A 26,772-nucleotide genomic window follows, 5' to 3' on the forward strand; every position below is an offset into this window, starting at 1 on the left:
CCCAGTGCTCTCTGCTGACACCTCTGTCCATTTTAGGAACTGTCCAGAGCAGCATATGTTTGCTATGGGGATTTTCTTCTACTCTGGACAGTTCTTAAAATGGACAGAGATGTCAGCAGAGAGCACTGTGGTCATGATGTCTGCAGAGAGCTCTGTGTTCCAAAAAGAATTTCCTCTGTAGTATTCAGCAGCTAATAAGTACTGGAAGGATTAGGATTTTTTAATAGAAGTAATTTACAAATCTGTTTACATTTCTGGCACCAGTTGATTAAAAAAAAAAAAAAAAAGTTTTCCACCGGAGTACTCCTTTAACCCCTTAAGGACCGAGCCCTTTTTCACCTTAAGGACCGGAGCGTTTTTTGCAATTCTGACCACTGTCACTTTAAACATTAATAACTCTGCGATGCTTTTAGTTATCATTCTGATTCCGAGATTGTTTTTTCGTGACATATTCTACTTTAACTTAGTGGTAAAATTTTATGGTAACTTGCATCCTTTCTTGGTGAAAAATCCCAAAATTTGATGAAAAAAATGAAAATTTTGCATTTTTCTAACTTTGAAGCTCTCTGCTTGTAAGGAAAATGGATATTCAAAATAAATTTTTTTTGGGTTCACATAAACAATATGTCTACTTTATGTTTGCATCATAAAATTTATGAGTTTTTACTTTTGGAAGACACCAGAGGGCTTCAAAGTTCAGCAGCAATTTTGAAATTTTTCACAAAATTTTCAAACTCGCTATTTTTCAGGGACCAGTTCAGGTTTGAAGTGGATTTGAAGGGTCTTCATATTAGAAATACCCTATAAAAGACCCCATTATAAAAACTACACCCCCCAAAGTATTCAAAAAAACATTCAGTAAGTGTATTAACCCTTTAGGTGTTTCACAGGAATAGCAGCAAAGTGAAGGAGAAAATTCAAAATCTTCATTTTTTACACTCGCATGTTCTTGTAGACCCAATTTTTGAATTTTTGCAAGGGGTAAAAAGGAGAAAATTTTTACTTGTATTTGAAACCCAATTTCTCTCGAGTAAGGACATACCTCATATGTCTATGTTAATTGTTCGGCGGGCGCAGTAGAGGGCTCAGAAGGGAAGGAGCGACAAATGGTTTTTGGGGGGCATGTCACCTTTAGGAAGCCCCTATGGTGCCAGGACAGCAAAAAAACACACATGGCATACCATTTTGGAAACTAGACCCCTCAGGGAACGTAACAAGGGGTAAAGTGAACCTTAATACCCCACAGGTGTTTCACGACTTTTGCATATGTAAAAAAAATATTTTTTTTTTTACCTAAAATGCTTGATTTCCCAAAAATTTTACATTTTTAAAAAGTGTAATAGCAGAAAATACCCCCCAAAATTTGAAGCCCAATTTCTCCCGATTCAGAAAACACCCCATATGGGGGTGAAAATTGCTCTGCTGGCGCTTTACAGGTCTCAGAAGAGAAGGAGTCACATTTGGCTTTTTGAAAGCAAATTTTGCTCTGGGGGCATGCCGCATTTAGGACGCCCCTATGGTGCCAGGACAGCAAAAATACACACATGGCATACCATTTTGGAAACTAGACCCCTCAGGGAACGTAACAAGGGGTAAAGTGAACCTTAATACCCCACAGGTGTTTCACGACTTTTGCATATGTAAAAAAAATTATTATTTTTTTTACCTAAAATGCTTGGTTTCTCAAAAATTTTACATTTTTAAAAAGGGTAATAGCAGAAAATACCCCCCAAAATTTGAAGACCAATTTCTCCCGATTCAGAAAACACCCCATATGGGGGTGAAAAGTGCTCTGCTGGCGCACTACAGGTCTCAGAAGAGAAGGAGTCACATTTGGCTTTTTGAAAGCAAATTTTGCTATGGGGGCATGCCGCATTTAGGAAGCCCCTATGGTGCCAGGACAGCAAAAAAAAAACACATGGCATACCATTTTGGAAACTAGACCCCTCGGGGAACGTAACAAGGGGTTAAGTGAACCTTTATACCCCACAGGTGTTTCATGACTTTTGTATATGTAAAAAAAAAAAAAAAATTTTTTTACCTAAAATGCCTGTTTTCCCAAATATTTTACATTTTTTAAAAGGGTAATAGCAGAAAATATCCGCCAAAATTTGAAGCCCAATTTCTCCCGAGTACGGCGATACCCCATATGTGACCCTAAACTGTTGCCTTGAAATACGACAGGGCTCCAAAGTGAGAGCGCCATGCGCATTTGAGGCCTAAATTAGGGACTTGCATAGGGGTGGACATTGGGGTATTCTACGCCAGTGATTCCCAAACAGGGTGCCTCCAGCTGTTGTAAAACTCCCAGCATGCCTGGACAGTCAGTGGCTATCTGGCAATACTGGGAGTAGTTGTTTTGCAACAGCTGGAGGCTCCGTTCTGGAAACAGTGGCGTACCAGACGTTTTTCATTTTTATTGGGGAGGGGAGGGGGGCTGTGTAGGGGTATGTGTATATGTAGTGTTTTTTACTTTTTATTTTATTTTGTGGTAGTGTAGTGTAGTGTTTTTAGGGTACAGTCGCACGGGCGGGGGGTTCACAGTAGTTTCTCGCTGGCAGTTTGAGCAGCGGCAGAAAATTTGCTGCAGCTCAAACTTGCAGCCGGATACTTACTGTAATCCTCCGCCCATGTGAGTGTACCCTGTACATTCACATTGGGGGGGGGGGAACATCCAGCTGTTGCAAAACTACAACTCCCAGCATGGACGGTCTATCAGTGCATGCTGGGAGTTGTAGTTTTGCAACAGCTGGAGACACACAGGTTGTGAAACACCGAGTTTGGTAACAAACTCAGTGTTTTGCAACCAGTGTGCCTTCAGCTGTTGCAAAAGCTACAACCCCCAGCATGTACGGACAGCGGAAGGGCATGCTGGGTCTTGTAGTTATGCAACAGCCGGAGGCATACTACATTGGCTGGGGATGCTGGGGATTGTAGTTATACAACAGCTGGAGACACACTGGTTTACTACTTAACTCAGTGTGCCTTCAGCTGTTGCAAAACTACAACTCTCAGCAGTCACCGACAGCCAACGGGCATGCTGGGAGTTGTAGTTATGCAACCACCAGATGCACCACTACAACTACCAGCATGCACTTGAGCTGTTTGTGCAAGCTGGGAGTTGTAGTTACACAACAGCTGAAGGTACACTTTTCCATAGAAAGAATGTGCCTCCAGCTGTTGCACAACTACAAGTCCCAGCATGCCCATAAGGGCATGCTGGGAGTTGTGGTGGTCTGCCTCCTGCTGTTGCATAACTACAGCTCCCAGCATGCCCTTGTTGCATGCTGGGAGCTGTTGCTAAGCAACAGCAGGAGGCTGTCACTCACCTCCAACGATCCACACAGGACTGTCCCTCGCCGCCGCCGTCGCTCCTGGGGCCCCGATCCCAACAGGGACGCCGGGGATCGGGGTCCCCAGCACCCGGGGTCGTCTTCCCGCACCCGCTCACGTCCTCCGGAAGAGGGGCGGAGCGGGTTGCGGGAGTGACACCCGCAGCAGGCGCCCTGATTGGTCGGACGGTAATCCGGCCGACGAATCAGGGCGATCGTGAGGTGGCACCAGTGCCACCTCACCCCTGCAGGCTCTGGCTGTTCGGGGCCGTCTCTGACGGCCCCGATCAGCCAGTAATTCCGGGTCATCGGGTCACTGGAGACCCGATTGACCCGGAATCCGCCGCAGATCGCTGGACTGAATTGTCCAGCGATCTGCGGCAATCGCCGACATGGGGACACATAATGACCCCCCTGGGCGATATGCCGGGATGCCTGCTGAACGATTTCAGCAGGCATCCGGCTCCGGCTCCCCTCCGGCTAGCGGTGGGGGCCGGAAATGCTCAGGGCGTATCCATACGCCCTCGGTCCTTAAGGACTTGGAAACGGGGGCGTATGGATACGCCCTATGTCCTTAAGGGGTTAATCCTTCCAGTACTTATCAGCTGCTGTATGCGCCAAAGGACTTTGTGCAGTTCTTTCCATTCTGACCACTGTGATCTCTGCTGCCACCTAATGATGAGCGGCATTGGCCATATTCCAATTCGCAATATTTCGCGAATATATAGACGAAAATTCGTTATATTCACATATTCGAGGAAGAAAACAGTGAGCGGATGGGAAACTTTACTATTGGTTGCTAGGGATGTTGTTGATAACCTCTGACAAGTGTATTTGCATCATTCTAGGTTGGCTCACACGTGAAAAGAAGGAATATGCGAATTTTCACATATATACGAATATACGCAAATGCGAATATTCACATATGCGAATATTCGCATATGCAAATATTCGAATATGCGCATATGTGGGGAAAAAGTGAATATTCGTAATTTCGAATATATAGCGAATATATTCCCAATATTCGCAAATTTGCTAAATTCGCGTCCAAAATTCGAAATGAGAATATTCGCGCCCAACACTACTGCCACCTCTGTCTGTGTCAGGAACTGTCCAGAGCAGGAGCAAATCGCCATAATAAACCTCCCCTGCTCCGACAGAGGCGGCAACAGAGAGCACTGTGGTCAGACTGGAAAGAACTGCACAACTTCCTCTGGAGCATAGAGCAGCTGATAAGTACTGGAAGGATTAAGATTTTTACATAGAAATCATTTACAAATCTGTATAACTTTCTGGCATCAGCTGATTGGAAAATATTTTTTATTTCAGTTAATGGTAAAATTGCAGATAGTAGTGTCTTTCCTCATGTAGGCAAATTAGCTATCCTGAAGAGAAATTAAAGCTGAATCTCTAGTGCCCCCTTTTGGGGGTATCAGATGAGGATGTACCATGGCCAGGGCAGTGAAGCAACAGCAGCAGTGATTGAGCGTGACATAACCAGGTAAGTGCTTTTTTTTTTTTTTCCTGCACTCAATAGCACATACCTGGTAAGGGCATTTAATCGCCTTACCAATTGTAGGTTGCTACCCTGTAAGGAAGTGTTTCCCAACCAGGGTGCCTCCAGCTGTTGCAAAGCTACAACTCCTAGCATGCCCGGACAGCCTTTGGCTGTCCGGGCATGCTGGAAGTTGTAGTTTTGCAACAGCAGGGGGCACCCTGGTTGGGAAACACTGCTGTACAGCAATGCTTGACCCCTGAAGGAGAGCTTACTTGCATACAGTTTCCCCAAAAAAGCAGCACCTTGCCCATAAGACTCACTATGCCAGTACTCTCTTAGACCTTGCGCAGTGATAATAACTACCTTCTCTACCCAAAAAACCTACTTATCGGCAGGTGTTCCTTGGGAAAGACAAACTACACACATCAAAAGAAGAGAACAGCAGATTTGTTGAAAACCAAAGCACACACTAGGGGGCACTATAATAAGAAGGTGAAATGACTCAGAATATGTTTTTCAAAGCATTGTTGCATATTATCTTTTCAAGTTCCGCTCGTATGCTGCGTACATTTTGCCCTTACCTGGTTTGATATCACAGGTGAGTTGAACTCCCAGCGGAGCGCCTCCCAGCTCAGCGTTAGAGAACTGATGATCAGGTACTTCCCCGATAAAGTGAGCTGCCCGGTCCGACAACCGCACCAAGCCCTCTTGCCCCTCCACAGGTGGGCACCCTTCCCCGGTACAAGGCGCCCTGCTTCGAGATTTCAGGCGGATCCTCAAGGGCAGTTTGCATTCAATTCCTTTGCAATCTCTGGTGACGTTACCGTGCCCTCCCCATGCATCGGGACTACCAGGAGAGTCAGATGTTGCAGAAGCCGGTGCCGAAACCTGATGGTTAGTTCTTCCAGGCTGGTAAGGATAAGGAACATCACTGGTTGCCGTCTGCTGGTAGGAGTATGAGGTTCTGCTTGCTTTGGCGGGGCACCTGGCACCAACACATGGCCTTTTCTGGTCATTGTCTACGGTTGAGTCGGTACAGGATGAACCCCCGGTGCATCTCTCAGCTGGAACACCATAACCTATGGACAGGAATAGTAGGCAGCTCATCCATGTGCAGGACCACCAACTCAGCATGGTTATCTAGAGACAAAAAAAAGCATAAAAATAAAATAATCAGCACAACAACTCAACACAAGCAACTTTACGAATAGTCCAGGGTTGCAGAACATCTCAACTCAAGTTACCAACCTCTTGTGTTCCACCACAGATAACACACATTCCGTCAAACTAACAAAGTCAAAACCTCATTAATGTATATACATAAAAGCCCATCCAAGCATGTGTTTCCAATTGTCTCGACTTTGGAACGTTAGAACATTTTTGACGAATCTTGAAAGAGATGTTTTATGGACGAAATACCTTGGGAAGACTTGGAAGATTCGGGTCTTCTAAGCTGCTACCTCCAATTAATGACTTATCATCGGTTCAGAGAACTCCCGTCTATCCAAAACTATTGACCTCTGCAAAAAAAAAAAAAAAAGAACCCTACATGCCGGGGAATGTAATGTGCAACATTCCTTGGATTTCATTAGCTTCGAATTTCTCAGAGACCACCCATTAACCCCGTGCTCACTAGCCTCCATAGTCCATCAACTTACCTTAAAAATGAAATTCCACTTCTTCTACATCCAACAACAAGTCCTTCGATGGTGGGTTATGAATGCAGATCCATGATTCTGCAGATTCCGATTGAGTTCTCCTCCACCTAGTGAGTTGTGTCCATGCTGTACCCCATGCTGTCACATTGAGAAGGATGTAAAGAAGACGCTTAAGTGGCTGCGACTAGAGTAAATGTAAAATCCTAGTTTTAGCCTAATTATGGTAGCCAAGGGCAGGAATGCTTTTCATTGTGTAGTTCGGTCAATCTCCTCTTTCAGTCTGAAGCTGCTAAAACTTTTTTTTTTTCTCTTTTTTTTTTCTCTTTTTTTTTTTTTTCCTTTTTTTCTTCCTCCCTCGGAGGTTCAGCTATAGTCAAGATGTTTAAGAGCTATTGGATTTCAAGACCACTTCCTGCATTTTTTCAGGGACAGATAATTTACTTACCAAAACAAAAACAGAAGCCAAGAATAGGTATATATATATATATATATTTGTAAAACTCCATGTGCTTACTATAAATGAAAACATAAGGAGGAACTCTCTTGTTCTTCAGAGTCTTGGTTCCCCTAGGAGAATTTTCATTTTACTTTGTTTCTGCCGGTCTTTGGAGGTTTCCATGCCAAGGATTAAAAAAAAAAAAAAAAAGTTTTATGGATGAAATTTACAGTACTGATTTAGTTAACCAGATGTCAGATAGGGCAATGGTCGCAAACTGTGGCCCTCCAGATGTTGCAAAACTTTAACTCCCAGCATGTCCGGGCATGCTGGGAGTTAAAGTATTGCAACATCTGGAGGGCCACAGTTTGAGACCACTGAGATAGGGTCTCTAATTTGGCTGATAACCCAAGTCAAACAAGGGTCAAACACTGGGTTGTCACCTATAGGTGGCACTTTTCTTCTTTCTGGAGGAGAAACTAGTTTGTGTACATTTTCCCAGGAAGCCTTACCCTATTATAGTGTTTCCCAACAAGTAATTTAAGGGTCACATCTGCATCTCAGGTCTCCTACATGTGGCTCTCCAAATGATAGAAGCCCTATGTGATGTAGAGGTATCCAGGATGTCATAATAACAATAAGTATAATAGTAGGCACCCAAATACCAGCTCCTTCTGGGAATAATAGGCAATGCCATGACCCAGTATAGTTGATAAAAAAAACGCGTTTCTGGGCCATTATTGCACCTTCCTCAGGTACCTGAGGAAGGGGCCAGAAAGGCTTGGAAATACGTAGTAATTGTTTTATAAATGGAAGCCCTATGTATCAATGGAATGTGGAGGTATCCTGGATGTCATAATAACAAAGAGTATAATAACAAGCTTCCAAACATGAGCTCCTTCTGGGAATAATGGGCACTGCAACAATACAGTATAGGTGATGAAAAATGTATTAAAAATGTTTAACGTGTTTCTGGGCCGTTCTTGGCCAGGTACCTGTTATATGACTTTTGCATTTGAAGAACCAGCAGCCATTGGAGGAGGCATTATGCTTTGACTTATATGTATGTTGTGCTTCAAAATGGACAACCTCATCTGATGAGTCAGCAGATTCACCTGTTACCCTTTTATACACAGGGGAACACTCTTTGTCTGTTTGTTTGTTCATAGTAAAGATATACTTATAAGAGCTTACAATCCATGGTTGTGTGGTGTCCCGGTGCGGAATACACTTGTCTTCCTGACCTGTCAGGTGGATGCCACCTAGCGTGTCTGCTCTGGACCCACTACTCAGGTGTAAATGTGTTATTCATGGCACAGTAATTTATTGTAAATGCACCTTTATGCCTAAGGGGTTAACCTGTCTGTGCAGGAGGATCCTAAGGGGATCACATGCTTGCTTTAGCCAATCAGGGCTGCTGCCCTGCCTCCCCCAAGTTTTCAAGTCTGATCAGAGTAAGTCTATGTCTAGTGAGGAGGGAAGAGAGTGGAGGTCACCTCTAGACTTCTGCTGTGGACCTGTACCTCACCGCATGAGGACAGGTCTAAGAAAATCCAGTTGCAGCACTAATCTGTTAAGAGCGACAACAACCTTTTAAAGGATCCCGATGAACAGGTCGTCCATCAAGTCTGCAGTGGGGAGTAAAGCCAAAAATGCCCACAGACCCCATTAGCAATGAACAGAATAACAGGAGATAGAAAGCCTCAGGCAACTCCGGTCCATAAATCTACAATCTAAACCCTGGTGGTAAGCCCTAATTCTGGATTCCTATATGGAGAGTAGAGTCAGTGTTGGTCAGCTCCTAAGTCTCTTAGAAGCTTTACAGTCAAATCCAGAGCAGTCTAACCCTAATTCAGAAAGCAAGAAGCTAGTCAGCAAGGACTACAAGTCACATAGTGCCCTGAAGCAACTGTGATCCCTGAAGCCTATTCCTGTGAACTTTGCACTACTGTTGAACTGTTCCTGTATATTTTTTGCGAGTTCCTGAGTAAAATTTAGCAGTTTTCGTAACCCTGCGTCTGTGGCCGTTATTACCCCAGCGCTTGGCCCAGGAAACTACTACCCTTGGAGTGTGGAGGTTAACGCTACCCTGGCGTCACAAATTTTATTCCAGACACATCACTCCAGTTAGCCACCACAGTTGAACTTGGGTTAGCACCCAGGTGCTAGCTGAGAGCACTGTTGGTCCATTCTGAGCTTTGGTGATGGGGGACTTAGATCCTGGGCCCGTACAGGTGCCTTCTGGCCCAGAAGAGAAGTTTTGTGAGGGCCTATCTTCTTTCGGGGAAGGGCTTGCAATCGCCAACATCCTTTTTTACTTTTTATTGCAGTGGGATAAAAGAGTACACTTCTCTGCTCTTAAAAATAAAGTGAGGAAATTACACAATTTTGTGAACCAACCACTATTTTAACCAATGGGGAATGCAAATAAAGCTGAATGAACCTTTCACAAACAAAAATACAGTACTAAGTGCATAATGATGCAAAGAGTTTACCAAGAGGCAGTCTTATCTGTGACCAGGGCAGTTTGTATGTGGTTCACAGGCTGTGGTCTTAAGTCCTTACATAATTGGGCTGTCGGGGCTTGCTTAACACTGCGGGTGTCAGAAGTGTCAATGGCTTAAGGCAAAGGAATGGATGCAGCACAAAAAGCATCCTGGAGGTGAGAGTGAGTGAACACCCTCAAGCTGTTACAGATCTACAACTCCCAGCATGCCAATTCCATGATGCAAATCTCCCATTCCACCACATCCCAGCGGTGATCTACTGGATTTGATCTGTTGACTGTGGAGGCCATTGGAGTCCAGTGACCTCATTGTCCTGTATGAGATGATGTGACATGGGGAATTATCCTGCTGGAAATATCATCAGAAGATGGGCTCATTGTGGTCATAAATGGATGGACATGATCAGTAACAAAACTCAGTTAAGCCGTCGTGTTTATGCCATGATCAATTGATACTAAGGGGCCCAAAGTGTGCCAAGAAAATGTCCCCCACACCATTACACCACCACTGGCCGGAACTGCTGAGGCAAGGCAGGATGGATCCAAGCTTTCATGTTATATGCACCAAATTCTGACCCTGTCATCTGAATGTTACAACTGGAATCGAGACTCATCAGATCAGACAACATTCTTCCATCTTCCATTGTCCGATTGTGGTGATCTGTGTGAATTGTAGCTTCAGTTTCCTGTCCTTAGCTGACAGAAATGGCCCCTGGTGTGGTCTTCTGCTGCTGTAGTCCATCTGCTTCAAGGTTGTAAAGATGGTAGTCTGCAAACCTTGGTTGTAGCCAGTGATTAGTTGAGTTACTGTTACCTTGCTGTCATCTCGAACCAGTCTCCCCATTCTCCTCTGACATCAACAAGGCATTTTCATCCACACGACTGCTGCTTGCTGAAGACTTCCTCTTTTTTGGACCATTCTTTGTAAACTCCAGAGATGGTTGTGCGTGAAAATCACAGTGAGATCAGGGTTTTTTTTTAAATACTCAGCAACAACAAACATGTTTACAGTCACTTAAAAAACATCTTTTTTTTTTTTTAATCCACTAGTACGAGAAAGTTAAACAGATTTGCAAATTACTTCTATTTAAACATCTTAACCCTTCCAGTACTCATCAGCTGCTGTATGCTCCACAGGAGGTTCTTTTCTTTTTGAATTTCCTTTCTGCCTGACCACAGTGCTCTCTGCTGACACCTCTGTCCACGGCAGGAACTGTAAAGAGCAGGATACTTTTGCTATGGGGATTTGCTCCTACTCTGGACAGTTCCTAAAATGGACAGAGGTGTCAGCAGAGAGCACTGTGGTCAGGCAGAAAGGAAATTCAAAAAGAAAAGAACTTCCTCTGTAGTATACAGCAGCTGATAAGTACTGTAAGAATTAAAATTTTTAAGTAGATTTAATTTACAACTCTGTTTAACTTTCTGGTACCAGTTGAATAAAAAATAAAAAAAATAAAAAATTCCAGCGGAGTACCCCATTAAATTCTCAGTTGGAACTTCAGAAAGTTGTCTTGACCATTATCTACATGCCTAAATGCCTTGAGTTGCTGCCAAGTGATTGGTGGAGTAGCTATTTGTGCTAGCAAGCGATCGTACCTAATGAAGTGGCCAAGGAGTGTATATTGTCATACAATTGCAGATACATTTGACAGTATGTCCCTTTAAATAAAGCTACTTGTGTTCCCATTTAATATTCGCTATTTCGCCTTCCCAGTGGTCTAAGAGCTTAAGAGATGTAAACACGTTTATATCAGACGGATGAATTGAATAAACCGGGATGTTTTGCTGCAAGAAAACGTTACTTTCCTTGCTTCATTGATTCTCTTTCTTAATCTCCTTTTAGCGCATTTCTTACAGAGATATTCAGAGCGCACAGCATGAGGAGTCCGCAGCCATTCAACACAAACGCACACAAAGCAGCAAACAAACATCCTGTGGGGGGCGCTGGGGTCTCCAATACTTAGTATATAGCAGTGTTCCCCAACCAGGGTGCCTCCAGCTGTTGCAAAACTACAACTCCCAGCATGCCCGGACAGCCTTCGGCTGTCCGGGCATGCTGGGAGTTGTAGTTTTGCAACAGCTGGAGGCACCCTGGTTAGGAAGCACTAGTAGATAGGGTCACATGTTAGGCCATGTTGTATGTGATATGTCAATATATACTGGCTTATAGTGGGCGCCGGCAGAACATGGCAGCGCTAGGACCGCTCGGACATGCGCCGTTTCCATAGACGGCAATGCAGATTCTGCAGAAAGAACTGACATGTCATTTCATCCTGCAGAAGCCGGAATCGGAATTTTCAATGGCAGACGTTTCCACCACAAAAATTCCGCCGCGTGCACAGTGCAGCAGAATCCCCTTGAAAACAGTGGGAGTCTGCTGTAACAGAATTTCCGAGCAGAATTATTCCTCCCAGAAATTTCGCAGTGTGAACATGGCCCAATATGTTTCTACTGTGTTCTTTGGCCAATATTTTCAGGTTTAAAAAAATATATATATATATATAAGTTTTTTATGAAACAGAAAAAAGAAAAAAATTGCTGACTTTTTTCATCTTTTTTTTATTTTATTTTTTTAGCTACAGCAAATGCTAGTAAAATGTTAAAACAATATTTTTGGAGCTGTAAATGTCTGAAATAAGGACCTTCCACTTAAAGGGTTACTCCGCTCCCCAGCGTGTGGAACATTGAGTTCCGAACGCTGTGTGCGGGCTTCCGTGTTCACGCCTACCCCCTCGTGACATCATGGCCTGCCCTTTCAATGCAAGTCTATGGGAAGGGGGCGTGACTGCCCTTCCCATAGACTGGCATTGAGTAGAGGGGGGGCGGGACGTGACGTCATGAGGGGGCGGGCGTGAACACGGAAGCCCGCACACAGCGTTCGGAACTCGCGCTTTAATGTTTCCCTAAATTTTATGGTGCCTCCAGCTGTTACAATACTACAACTCCCAGCATGCCCGGACAGCCAAAGGCAAAATTAATTTTTCAAGACAAAACTACTCGGCGGGCAATCTGTTGAATTTGGATTCAGGCCGATTTACTGTAGATTTTCTCCCCTCTGTTCATTGGTGATGAACTCAAAAACATTTAACCGTTTTAAAAAACATTCAATAGTTTATTTACAGCCCAAACTGATTCATATTATTCATATTCTTTATAAAATGGCAGTAAAAAATGGAGAACCCATTTTAAAGGAGAACTACGGGATTGAAAAATGCATCCCCTATCTTAAGGATAGGGGATAAGTTTCAGATCACAGGGGGTCCGATCGCTGGGGCCCCCCACGATCTCCCGTACGGGGCCCCGGCTCTCTGGTTAGAGAGGGCGTGTTGACCACCGCACGAAGCAGCACCCAACACGCCCCCTCCATACACTGCTATGGGAGAGCCGGAAATTGCCGAAGGCAGCGCTTCGGCTCTCCCATAGCAGTAAATGGAGAGCGCGTGTCAGCCGCCGCCTCGTGCGGGGGTCAACACGCGCTCTCTATGCAGAGAGCCGGGGCCCCGTATGGGAGATTGTGGGGGGCCCAGCGGTCGGACCCCCGCGATCTGAAACTTATCCCCTATCCTTAGGATAGGGGATAAAATTTTCAATCCCGTAGTTCTACTTTAATTCTTCCTTTTAGTGGGAATTAGTGAAGTTATGGAGAGTTATAGAAACACAATACAAAATGATTTGGGTAGCCCACCGAAGGCATGGCCGTTAAACTATCACTATTCTTACCCCACCTAACAACTCCTTTAAAGAGTATCTGTCACATTCCATATCTGTCACATAATTTATGTCACAAATACTTTCTGTTGCTCACTTGGTTTTTCATACTGTGTTCTGGAGGGGGCGTGTCCTCACTCTGCATGACTCATCTTCCTCCCTGAGTCTGCTGTTCTGTTTTGGGGCTCTTCATCCAATCACTGCAGGCTGCTCTGTAACCCCTCCTTTCTGTTTTCATACTGCAGTCTGATAGGACAGGAGTGAGCACAAAGTAGTGCTAGTCCCGCTCTAACTTACTGGATTTTGTCCCAGCCTGGGCTTCAGCTTGGACAAAGATGATGCTGCAGCAGGACAGGATTATGTTCTGGAAGGTATGGGGACCCCTAGTGGTCTTTTTAATAAGAAATTATTTCTGTGACAAGGAAATACAATTTCTATGAAGTATATTAGAAAGGTTAATGTTTTGCCAAGATGCACAACATATAAACATATTTATATGGACAGTGCCCATTTAAAGTTAACTACCCCAAAATTGTTGCCTTAATCTAAATACAGTCCATCCTGAGCTATCACAGTTTTAAAAATGATTCAGATCCAATTATTATTAGACTTTGGTCAACATAATGTCATGCTTCAAATTAGCCAAACTGGGAACAACAGGCCCAATCAATTTATAATATAATACAGGGTTTCCTTTAACCCCTTAAGGACTCAGCCCATTTGGACCTTAAGGACAATTTTATTTTTACTTTTCGTTTTTTCCTCCTCCCCTTCAAAAAATCATAACTCTTTTATATTTTCATCCACAGACTAGTTTGAGGGCTTGTTTTTTGCGCGACCAATTGTCCGGTGTAATGCCATCACTCACTTTACCATAAAATGTATGGCGCAACCAAAAAAATACTATTTGTGTGGGAAAATTTAAAAGAAAACCGCAATTTTGCTAATTTTGGAAGGTTTTGTTTTCACTTCGTACAATTTATGGTAAAAATGAGAAGTGTTTTTTATTCTCTGGGTCAATATGATTAAAATGATACCCATGATTATACACTTTTCTATTACTGTTGCGCTTAAAAAAAATCGCAAACTTTTTAACCAAATTAGTACGTTTAAAATCCCCCTATTTTGAAGACCTATAACTTTTTCATTTTTCCGTATAAGCGGTGGTATGAGGGCTAATTTTTTGCGCCGTGATCTGTACTTTTTATTAATACCATATTTGCTTATACAAAACTTTTATTACATTTTTATCAATTTTTTTGGGAATAAAATTTTATTTAAAAAAGCAGCTATTTTAAACTTTTTTTTTTTACGTTCACGCCGTTCACCGTACGGGATCATTTACATTTTATTTTAATATTTTAGATATTTACGCATGCGGCGATACCAAATATGTATATAAAATAATTTTTTTTACACTTTTTGGGGGTAAAATAGGGAAAATGGGACAATTTACGTTTTTATTGGGGGAGGGGGTTTTTCAAATTTTTTTTTACTTTATTTTTTTACTTTTTTTACTTTTATTTTTACACTCTTATAGTCCCCATAGGGGACTATTTATAGCAACCATTCGATTGCTAATGCTGTTCAGTGCTATGTATAGGACACAGCACTGATCAGCATTATCGGTCATCTTCTGCTCTGGTCTGCGGGAAGGCAGATCAGAGCAGAAGACTCCTGGAAGGCAGCGGAGCCAGGTGAGGGGACCTCCGTCTGCCCTGCAGGATGATCGGATCGCAGCGGCAGCGCTGTGGGCGATCCGATCATCCTGTTAAGTGACCGCGATGCTGCAGATGCCGTGATCTGTATTGATCACGGCATTTGAGGGGTTAATGGTGGACATCCGCTGGATCGCTGCAATCCACAGCCGGGACCTGCCGCGCATGATGCCGGCATTGCTCCGATGCCCGCGGTTATGCTCAGGACGTAAATGTACGTCCTGGTGCGTTAAGTACCACATCACCAGGACGTACATTTACGTCCTGCGTCGTTAAGGGGTTAAAGTGTTGGTGTCATTTAACTAAACTTTTGACATGTTGCACAGACATGGTCAAAAATAAGTTGATCCAACAGCACTGTAGTGGGCTTGGCTTCTACATAGACGATGGGATGCAGATCAGTAGGCCAAGAACCCTTAGTTGGTTCTAAGTGAACTAATACAACAGCATCCAGCAATGCAGAATCTTCAATTTTTTACAGAGCCACCAAGAACAGACATGACATTTTAAATGACAAAGACCCCACTGGGTCGAAATGTTGCATCTGTCTTATTGGGGACTCAATAAACATTTGATACTTCTGCACTACTGGATCTTCTTCTTGATGTCACACAGCAGGGACGTGCACACATTGACTTAAAAGGGGGCTTGAGCCCCTGCTTTTTTCCTACACTTGCCCTTTGACGCTCTATAGGGTTGAGCGAATCGAATCTGACGAATATGAATTCATTACAAATTTCAGAAAAAATTCACTTCGCATTGAATATGAATATAGAGGCGATCCGATCGCACAAATCGCTTCATTCAACTCCATTTAGTGCGGTCTAGGCTCCAGGTCATCTAAGATGGCGGCTCCACATGTCAGGACATGGGGCAAGGAACTCTGGGAAGATGGGTAGGCGGGATGACCCTGAATCACATGCAGCCTTTCAGCAGCCAGCCATCCCTGTGAAGTCAGGGCCCTATATAATCGTCAGCCATCTTGCGGCCAGTCACTTCAGAGAGAGAGGGACAGAGAGCAGTGTGTGTTGCACAGAAAACCATTTTTACAGCAGTGATTCCCCTCAAGCCCAAATCCAGCTGAGAAGCACTGATAGGGAAGGGAGAGAATGAGAGAGAAAGTGAAATTTTGGGTGTAATACACAGCGACTGTGTGCTGCAGCACTGGTTTGTACCACAACTGAAAAGCTGAAAATAGTAGCCAGCCAGTTAGGGTTCCTGTTATAGTCCTAAGGGCCTAGGTACTGTGAAAGACCAGCCAAAAGTACACACCTGCTGCTGTTCTAGACAAATGCTGTTTTAAGTTTAGTGGAGGGTATTGTACTCCCCTCATAAATGCATAGCATGTGTCACGATGCCGGCTGGCAGGAGGTGGATCCTCTGTGCCAGAGAGGGATTGGCGTGGACCGTGCTAGTGGACCGGTTCTAAGTCACTACTGGTATTCACCAGAGCCCGCCACAAAGCGGGATGGTCTTGCTGCGGCGGTAGTGACCAGGTCGTATCCACTAGCAACGGCTCAACCTCTCTGACTGCTGAAGATAGGCGCGGTACAAGGGAGTAGACAGAAGCAAGGTCGGACGTAGCAGAAGGTCGGGGCAGGCAGCAAGGATCGTAGTCAGGGGCAACGGCAGGAGGTCTGGAACACAGGCTAGGAACACACAAGGGAACGCTTTCACTGGCACAATGGCAACAAGATCCGGCGAGGGAGTGCAGGGGAAGTGAGGTATACATAGGGAGTGCACAGGTGAACACACTGATTAGAACCACTGCGCCAATCAGCGGCGCAGTGGCCCTTTAAATCGCAGAGACCCGGCGCGCGCGCGCCCTAGGGAGCGGGGCCGCGCGCGCCGGGACAGGACCGACGGAGAGCGAGTCAGGTACGGGAGCCGGGGTGCGCATCGCGAGCGGGCGCCACCCGCATCGCGAATCGCATCCCGGCTGGAGGCGGTATCGCAGCGCACCCGGTCAGTGGATCTGACCGGGGCGCTGCGGGAGCGAGAGTGTAGCGAGCGCTCCGGGGAGGAGCGGGGACCCGGAGCGCTCGGCGTAACAGTACCCCCCCCCTTGGGTCTCCCCCTCTTCTTGGAGCCTGAGAACCTGAGGACCAGATTTTTATCTAGGATATTGTCCTCAGGTTCCCAGGATCTCTCTTCAGGACCACAGCCCTCCCAGTCAACCAAAAAGAAGGTTTTTCCTCTGACCTTTTTAGAGGCCAGTATCTCCTTTACAGGAAAGATGTCTGAAGAACCGGAGACAGGAGTGGGAGAGATAAGTTTAGGAGAGAAACGGTTGATGATGAGTGGTTTAAGAAGAGAAACGTGAAAGGCATTAGGAATACGAAGAGAAGGAGGGAGAAGAAGTTTATAAGAGACAGGATTAATCTGGCACAAAATTTTGAAAGGACCAAGATAGCGTGGTCCCAATTTGTAGCTGGGAACACGGAAGCGGACATATTTAGCGGAGAGCCATACCTTGTCTCCGGGAGAAAAAAATGGGGGAGCTCTTCTTTTCTTATCAGCAAACTTCTTCATGCGTGATGAAGCCTGTAAGAGAGAATTTTGGGTCTCTTTCCATATGGTGGAAAGATCACGAGTTATTTCATCCACAGCGGGTACACCAGAGGGCAAGGGAGTAGGGAGGGGGGGAAGAGGGTGACGGCCGTACACCACGAAAAATGGGGATTTGGAAGAAGATTCAGAAACTCTGAAGTTATACGAGAATTCGGCCCATGGTAGAAGATCTGCCCAGTCATCCTGGCGGGAGGAAACAAAATGTCGTAAATAATCACCCAAGACCTGGTTAATTCTTTCTACTTGCCCATTGGATTGAGGATGATAAGCAGAAGAAAAGTTTAATTTAATCTTGAGTTGTTTACAGAGAGCCCTCCAGAATTTAGACACGAATTGGACGCCTCTATCCGAGACGATCTGCGTGGGCAACCCGTGAAGACGAAAAATGTGTACAAAAAATTGTTTTGCCAACTGAGGCGCAGAAGGAAGACCAGGAAGAGGGATGAAATGTGCCATCTTGGAGAATCGATCAACGACCACCCAAACAACAGTGTTGCCACGGGATGAGGGTAAGTCTGTAATAAAGTCCATACCAATCAGAGACCAAGGCTGTTCGGGAACAGGCAGAGGATGAAGAAGACCAGCGGGCTTCTGGCGAGGAGTCTTATCCCGGGCACAGACAGTGCAGGCTCGCACAAAATCCACAACATCCGTCTCCAGAGTCGGCCACCAATAGAAACGAGAGATGAGTTGCACGGATTTCTTGATGCCCGCATGACCTGCGAGATGGGAGGAGTGACCCCATTTGAGGATTCCGAGGCGTTGGCGTGGAGAGACGAAGGTCTTCCCTGGAGGAGTTTGCCTGATGGAGGCTGGAGAAGTGGAGATCAGGCAGTCAGGAGGAATGATGTGTTGCGGAGAGAGCTCTACTTCCGAGGCATCCGAGGAACGAGAGAGAGCATCGGCCCTAATGTTCTTATCGGCAGGCCGAAAGTGAATTTCAAAATTAAATCGGGCAAAGAACAGAGACCACCTGGCCTGGCGAGGATTCAGCCGTTGGGCAGACTGGAGATAGGAGAGGTTCTTGTGATCGGTGTAAATAATAACTGGAAATCTTGATACCTCCAACAGATGCCTCCATTCCTCAAGTGCTAATTTAATGGCTAGTAGCTCTCGATCCCCGATGGAGTAGTTCCTCTCCGCCGGAGAGAAGGTCTTAGAAAAAAAACCACAAGTAACAGCATGCCCGGAAGAATTTTTTTGTAGAAGGACCGCTCCAGCTCCTACTGAGGAGGCATCAACCTCCAATAGGAAGGGTTTAGATGGGTCAGGTCTGGAGAGCACGGGAGCTGAAGAAAAGGCAGACTTGAGCTGTTTAAAGGCGTCTTCCGCTTGAGGAGGCCATGACTTAGGATTGGCATTCTTTTTGGTTAAAGCCACGATAGGAGCCACAATGGTGGAAAAATGTGGAATAAATTGTCTGTAATAATTGGCGAACCCCAAAAAACGTTGGATAGCACGGAGTCCGGAGGGGCGTGGCCAATCTAAGACGGCAGAGAGTTTGTCTGGATCCATTTGTAGTCCCTGGCCAGAGACCAAGTATCCTAGGAAAGGAAGAGATTGACATTCAAACAGACATTTCTCCATTTTGGCATAAAGTTGATTGTCACGAAGTCTCTGAAGAACCATGCGGACATGCTGGCGGTGTTCTTCTAGGTTGGCAGAAAAAATCAGGATATCGTCCAGATACACAACAACACAGGAATATAAGAGATCACGAAAAATTTCATTAACAAAGTCTTGGAAGACGGCAGGGGCGTTGCACAGGCCAAAGGGCATGACCAGATACTCAAAGTGTCCATCTCTAGTGTTAAATGCCGTTTTCCATTCATCCCCCTCTCTGATGCGGATGAGATTATAAGCACCTCTTAAGTCCAGTTTGGTAAAGATGTGGGCACCTTGGAGGCGATCCAAGAGTTCAGAGATGAGAGGTAGAGGGTAGCGGTTCTTTACCGTGATTTTATTAAGACCGCGGTAGTCAATGCAAGGACGTAGGGAGCCATCTTTTTTGGACACAAAGAAAAATCCGGCTCCGGCAGGAGAGGAGGATTTGCGGATAAAGCCCTTTTTTAAATTTTCCTGGATGTACTCAGACATAGCAAGAGTCTCTGGGGCAGAGAGAGGATAAATTCTGCCCCGGGGTGGAGTAGTGCCCGGGAGGAGGTCAATAGGACAGTCATAAGGCCTGTGAGGAGGTAGAGTCTCAGCTTGTTTTTTGCAAAAAACATCCGCAAAGTCCATATAGGCCTTAGGGAGACCGGTTACAGGGGGAACCACAGGGTCACGGCAAGGAGTACTGGTAACCGGTTTAAGGCAGTCCTTGAAACAAGAGGGACCCCAACTCTTGATCTCCCCTGTGGACCAATCCAGGGTTGGGGAATGGTGTTGAAGCCAGGGTAGTCCAAGGAGAATTTCGGAAGTGCAATTGGAGAGGACCAAAAACTCAATTTTTTCGTGGTGAGGTCCGATGCACATTAGGAGGGGTTCCGTGCGGTAACGCACGGCACAGTCCAATCTTTCATTGTTAACGCAATTGATGTAGAGAGGTCTGGCGAGACTGGTCACTGGGATGTTGAACCTGTTGATGAGAGAGGCCAAAATAAAGTTTCCTGCAGATCCGGAGTCCAAGAAGGCCTTAGTGGAGAAGGAGAAGGTAGAGGCAGATATCCGCACAGGCACAGTAAGACGTGGAGAAGCAGAGTTGACATCAAGGACTGTTTCACCTTTGTGCGGAGTCAGCGTACGTCTTTCCAGGCGGGGAGGACGGATAGGACAATCCTTCAGGAAGTGTTCGGTACCGGCACAGTACAGGCAGAGATTCTCCATGCGACGTCGTGTCCTCTCTTGAGGTGTCAGGCGAGACCGGTCAACTTGCATAGCCTCCACGGCGGGAGGCACAGGAACGGATTGCAGAGGACCAGAGGAGAGAGGAGCCGGGGAGAAAAAACGCCTCGTGCGAACAAGGTCCATATCCTGGCGGAGCTCCTGACGCCTTTCGGAAAAACGCATGTCAATGCGAGTGGCTAGATGAATGAGTTCATGTAGGTTAGCAGGAATTTCTCGTGCGGCCAGAACATCTTTAATGTTGCTGGATAGGCCTTTTTTAAAGGTCGCGCAGAGGGCCTCATTATTCCAGGAAAGTTCTGAAGCAAGAGTACGGAATTGCACGGCGTACTCGCCAACGGAAGAATTACCCTGGACCAGGTTCAGCAGGGCAGTCTCAGCAGAAGAGGCTCGGGCAGGTTCCTCAAAGACACTTCGAATTTCCGAGAAGAAGGAGTGTACAGAGGCAGTGACGGGGTCATTGCGGTCCCAGAGCGGTGTGGCCCATGACAGAGCTTTTCCAGACAGAAGGCTGACTACGAAAGCCACCTTAGACCTTTCAGTAGGAAACTGGTCCGACATCATCTCCAAGTGCAGGGAACATTGTGAAAGAAAGCCACGGCAAAACTTAGAGTCCCCATTAAATTTATCCGGCAAGGATAGTCGTAGGCCTGAGGCGGCCACTCGCTGCGGAGGAGGTGCAGGAGCTGGCGGAGGGGATGATTGCTGAAGCTGTGGTAGTAGCTGCTGTAGCATCACGGTCAGTTGAGACAGCTGGTGGCCTTGTTGCGCTATCTGTTGTGACTGCTGGGCGACCACCGTGGTGAGGTCGGCGACCACTGGCAGAGGAACTTCAGCGGGATCCATGGCCGGATCTACTGTCACGATGCGGGCTGGCAGGAGGTGGATCCTCTGTGCCAGAGAGGGATTGGCGTGGACCGTGCTAGTGGACCGGTTCTAAGTCACTACTGGTATTCACCAGAGCCCGCCGCAAAGCGGGATGGTCTTGCTGCGGCGGTAGTGACCAGGTCGTATCCACTAGCAACGGCTCAACCTCTCTGACTGCTGAAGATAGGCGCGGTACAAGGGAGTAGACAGAAGCAAGGTCGGACGTAGCAGAAGGTCGGGGCAGGCAGCAAGGATCGTAGTCAGGGGCAACGGCAGGAGGTCTGGAACACAGGCTAGGAACACACAAGGGAACGCTTTCACTGGCACAATGGCAACAAGATCCGGCGAGGGAGTGCAGGGGAAGTGAGGTATACATAGGGAGTGCACAGGTGAACACACTGATTAGAACCACTGCGCCAATCAGCGCGCAGTGGCCCTTTAAATCGCAGAGACCCGGCGCGCGCGCGCCCTAGGGAGCGGGGCCGCGCGCGCCGGGACAGGACCGACGGAGAGCGAGTCAGGTACGGGAGCCGGTGTGCGCATCGCGAGCGGGCGCCACCCGCATCGCGAATCGCATCCCGGCTGGAGGCGGTATCGCAGCGCACCCGGTCAGTGGATCTGACCGGGGCGCTGCGGGAGCGAGAGTGTAGCGAGCGCTCCGGGGAGGAGCGGGGACCCGGAGCGCTCGGCGTAACAGCATGTACGTACATCTACGTGGTGTAGCATTTTGTTCCTGTTATAGTCCTAAGGGCCTAGTTACTGTTAAAGGCCAGCCGCAAGTACACATCTGCTGCTGTTCTAGGCAAATACTGTTTTAAGTGTAGTGGAGCGTATTGTCCTCTCCCCACAAGTGCATACCACATACGTACATCTACATGGTGTACCATTTTGTTCCTGTTAAAGTCTTAAGGGTCTAGTTACTGTGAAATACCAGCTAAAAGTACACACCTGCTGCTGTTCTAGACAAATACTGTTTTAAGCGTAGTGGAGCATATTGTCCCTCATATACGCACTATTTGTCAGGCAGAGAAGTTCCAGGACATGCACAGAGGAGTGGCAAAGGCCTAAATTCATCAAACGAAGGCAGAGGTCGCAGCAGACTAGGGGTGAGTGGCAGCAGGAGTCGCAGCGAGAGGCCTGAGCTCCCAGTATCAGCTAGCAGTCGTGTCTCGACCAGCAACCCATCTGCTGTCATTGACTAGTTAACTCAGTCATCCACTTCATCACAAGTGACATCTGACACCCCCAGTCAACAGTCGGTGGGTTCCTGAGACACAACCTCAGTTGGCATGGCCCAGGAGCAGTCCCTGCCCTCCAATTGCCTCAGTCCTATGCTGTTCCTTCCTCCATAGAAGAATCATATGCTGTGGGTTCAGCTCCACTTTTTAGTCAGGACTATACTAGAGGACAGTCAGCAGCTACTGCCCAGCCAAGAAGTGGAGGACATATCCCCTACTTCCTTCGCTAGGCGGGCAAGTAGTGATGAGGAGAGTGGCATGGTAGGTGGTGTTGGGAGCGTTCAGGCTCCTGAAGCAGACACTGTTGAGGAACCTGAGGAGGACTTCAGTGACGTGCTGACAAAACTAGATGATGATAAAGCCGATCGCACTTGGGAGCTGGTGCAGAAGGAGCTTCATCATCATCAGGAGAAGAGGGTGAAAGGTTGCCCGTGAGGCAGCAGTTGAGCCAGCAAGGTGGCAGCATGGTTGGGAGTCAGCATAATGGCAGCAGGGGGAAGTCTGGAGCTAAACGGGCCCGGGGTAGACCACCTGCTGCGCAGCAGCCTACCTGCCCGGGAGGTAGTTCCTAAAGTCTTCCCCCATCTGCAAGACATCCGAGCAATGGGAAGGAATCTTTGCATGCACTTCAGCCACTCGTACACCGCAAAGCACACCCTCCTTGAGCTGCAGCATCAGAACATTATCCCCCAACATAGTCTGATTTGCGACGTTTCCACACGTTGGAATTCCACCCTCCATATGTTGGACCGACTATACGAAGAGAGAAAAGCTATCACCGATTTCTTGATGATCCAAGCAGATAGGAGTACTCCGCTGTGTAACTTCGATGTCAACCAGTGGCAGCTCATACGTGACACCTGCCGTTTGCTCAGGCTCTTTGTGGAAGCCACATTATTAGTCAGTCGCAAGTATTACAGGATGAACAACATCATTCCACTGCTTCATTTACTATAACACATGTTGGAAATGATGGCTGGTCTGGGCACTGGAATTGTTGCGCCTACATCTCACGGCCACATGAGCCCTGTGGGGGCTGAACTGGAAGAGGAGGAGAAGGGGAAGAGGGACAGTGGAGCACAGTATTGGTTTTACAAAATGGGCTGTTTTTCTAGTAATCTGACAGAAGAGGGGGAGCAGGAGCAGCTAGAGGGTGATGAGGAAGACGAGACAGAGGACCCAGACACACTGTGACAGTATGCAGTGGAGATGGAGGCAGGGAGCCCCTCTGAGTCACTTGTACAAATGGCACGATGCATGCTCACTTGCTTGCGTAGTGACCGCTGAATTGTCACCATTCAGCAGCGGGATGACTTCTGAATCTCCACCTTATTGGACCCTCACTACTGGCACAAAATGGGGGCCTTTTTTACACCCACTGAGAGGGAGGACAAATTAACCTACTACAGAGATATTCTACTTAGTCAGTTGGCCGATGCCTATCTGTGCCATCATTCATCCTCTCGAAGGGGACTCGGGGACCCTTTGCGCTCACTTTCCACTGCCATGGCTGCTGGGGAGGGATGGGGTGGCAGGAGCGGTACCAGATCCATCAGCAGCAGCCTGAGTTTACAGTCGCTGATGAGTAGCTTTCTTCACCCGCATAGTGAAGCAAGGGGCTGGGACAGGCTTTAGCTGGCCTCGCGGTGGACCGCCAGCTCGATTTTAAGATACAAGTACGAGCTTTTTCACTGCAGCAACTTCTAGCAGTATGCGCCCACTCATCCAACGACACAGAAGCTGAATGTGCTCCTGTCCAAGTTGCTGGGGCTGCAGTCCCTCCCTTTTGAAGTGGACACTCAGTCATGAGCATTGGGTTGCGCTGAGAGGCAGGGACTGGGACAAGTGGTAGCTGGCCTCGCAGCTGACCGCTAGCTCGATTTTAAGATACAAGTATGAGCTTTTTCACTGCAGCAACTTATACACTGCAGCAATTATTCACTATTGGAGCTAGAATTACCGCAGCTGCTGGCACCAGACTTGCCTTCCAATGGGTCCTCAAAAAAGGATTTAAAGTTTGATCATTCCAATTACCAGGCTCTGTCATTGTGCTGCTGTGCGGCAGTAATTCTAATAGCGATGCCTGTAATCTGCATGTCATACTGAATAACAGTATTATTTCACTAACACAGCACAAATAGTCGTTTTTAATAGCGATTCGCAGTGAATAAATTCGGACCGAACCAAAATTTACTATGCAGAAACCAAAGTACCCCCCATACACACACACACTCCCCCGTAAATTTCTTCATTGGCATGGACCTGTTTTCTATTAACAATTTACCAGCAATTTTCTGCTTCTTGTTTTGATGCAGAACCTTATTTTATGCTTATTTGCTTATGAAAAAATAAAATGCTATTCATGACAAATTGAAAGAGTCCCTGGGGGGGTATGACATAGTGTAACAGAGACTCTCATGGAAGCTTACAGCAGCTGCTACACAGATGTACCTCTGATAACTGTCCACATTGCTTGTGATTGTCTTAGATTAACAGATTACCTAGTTTAGGAGGAATAATACTCATTCCGTATAGTTAGCCTCTTATTTAGGGTTATTTTTTCTAACCTTGTATATAAACCGCAGACATCTGCTCAGTATATGTAATGATCTGATTCCTGAAATACTCTGGAAAAGAACCAGATGGACACAAAAATGTCACCTATAGCACCTTCTCTGGTTAGGGTCAATGTACTCATCTGGCCCTGGGGCTTTGATGACCCCATCTGACTGATTTCCAGGATAACATTTAGTTACAGAATAATAATAGAAGGTGGAGGCACAGTTGTAATGGACAAGGACAAAATTAAGTCTTTTATCTCCAGGAATTAAAGAGTACCTGTCATCAAACCATATTTTCTAAACTAACTCAGATTATATTCCCTAACTACTCCTAACACCCCTCCTGCCCTAAAAAAAAATTCTGAGCTTAAAAAAGCTGTGTATCATACCTTTCCCCTTGATCACATTGTGTGAGCTCCCGGTAGGAGAAAGTGGATGTTCCCCAGGAGGCGCAATGTCACTGAATCCTGTGAGAGCTGTGCCCCGCCATGCCCCGCACACACTTTCTGAGTTTGGACTTTTGCAAGTCTGGGTGGAGACCAAATTAACTGTTTGGAAACAGAACAGAGCCACCTAGTGGCTGTTTTTTCAATCATATTAAAAACATCTCTGTAGAAAGGCTGAGAATTTTAACAGCAAGTAAATAGCAAAGTGTCTTCTAATGACATAAGGAACAATATAAGAAAAGTTTAGTTTGGTGAGAGGTACTCTTTAATTAAACACCTTGCGGGGCTATGCGGCTTATGCAACTACCATAAAAGTCTATGGGAGTGACACAAATTGTGTATTAAAACATCACTGAATAATTTCTAGTGATAACTGACCAAGACATTCCAGAAATTTACAAGTACATTTTATTTTCTTATATGTTGGATAGTATTTGACATGGATTTTATCAGGGTGCACACTGTATCGCTCACTGCAATAATAGAAGGAATTGAGAAAGAACTGTGTGTAATTTTAGGTTTTAAAGTTGGCTATGTCTCGGGTATATCATAGACCTGCGCAGGCCTGTTCATGGATTCCACTATCAGGATATTGCAAATCTTTGCTTGTCTTCTCTCAAAGGGGTAGTCCAGTACTGAAAAATGTATCCCCTATCCTAAGGATAGGGGATAAGTTTCAGATCGCGGGGGTCCGACCAATGGGGCCCCTGGCGATCTCCTGTATCCACCTCAATACATCGCGGCGGCCGACACGCCCCCTCAATACATCGCTATGGCAGAGCCGGAGATTGCCGAAGGCAGCGCTCCGGCTCTGCCATAGAGTTGTATTGAGGGGGCGTGTCAGCCGCCGCTTCATGCAGTGGTCAACACGTCCCCTTGCCACGGGCTGCTGGGGCCCCTTTACCAGAGATCACAGGGGGCCCAGCAGTCGGCCCTCCCGCGATCTGAAACTTATCCCCTATCCTTAGGACTGGATATCTCCTTTAACCTTATAGGTTGAAGTATAGGATAAAAAAGTCCTATAATACTACTGTAAGAAGGTGACAAGCTGCGGTAGGGGTTGGTAAACCACAAGCAAGGCAAGGGGGGCTGGCACTGACCATCCCTCAAGGAGTGAAGCAAAGACAACAAGCTTTTCTGTAACTTGGTCATACTCAAGACTGCTTTATTACTCAGAGGCACTCAGAACTTGACAGTTACAGCAATAGTTACAAGGTGCATAATCATGACAGTTCTCACATAAAGGCTCAATACTAGGGGAATATCCCACAACAGGTTTTAGCCCCTGGTGGTGGATGAACATTTATGTCTTTATGTCAAGAAATCTATGTCTTGATATATGCTATATATATATATATATATATATATATATATATATATATATAATTT

The 26,772-nt window shown here is 46.2% G+C and overlaps 1 protein-coding gene across 6 annotated transcripts in view; it reads right to left on the reverse strand.

The window, feature by feature from the left end:
* The window catches only part of LOC130273096 (uncharacterized), a 219,481-nt gene that overhangs the window by 41,430 nt on the left and 151,279 nt on the right, over positions 1–26,772 (reverse strand). For 5 of the 6 annotated variants that reach the window (XM_056519343.1, XM_056519344.1, XM_056519342.1 and 2 more), the window contains one exon: positions 5,412–5,970. In XM_056519343.1, the coding sequence (XP_056375318.1) occupies positions 5,412–5,970 (559 nt within the window). Of the gene's footprint in view, positions 1–5,411; positions 5,971–6,249; positions 6,351–6,488; positions 6,627–7,002; positions 7,092–26,772 lie in introns of all 6 variants that reach the window. The other variant, XM_056519346.1, reaches the window with a different exon arrangement.

The sequence above is a fragment of the Hyla sarda genome, chromosome 5, assembly GCF_029499605.1.
Source record: "Hyla sarda isolate aHylSar1 chromosome 5, aHylSar1.hap1, whole genome shotgun sequence".
Lineage (NCBI taxonomy): Eukaryota > Metazoa > Chordata > Amphibia > Anura > Hylidae > Hyla > Hyla sarda.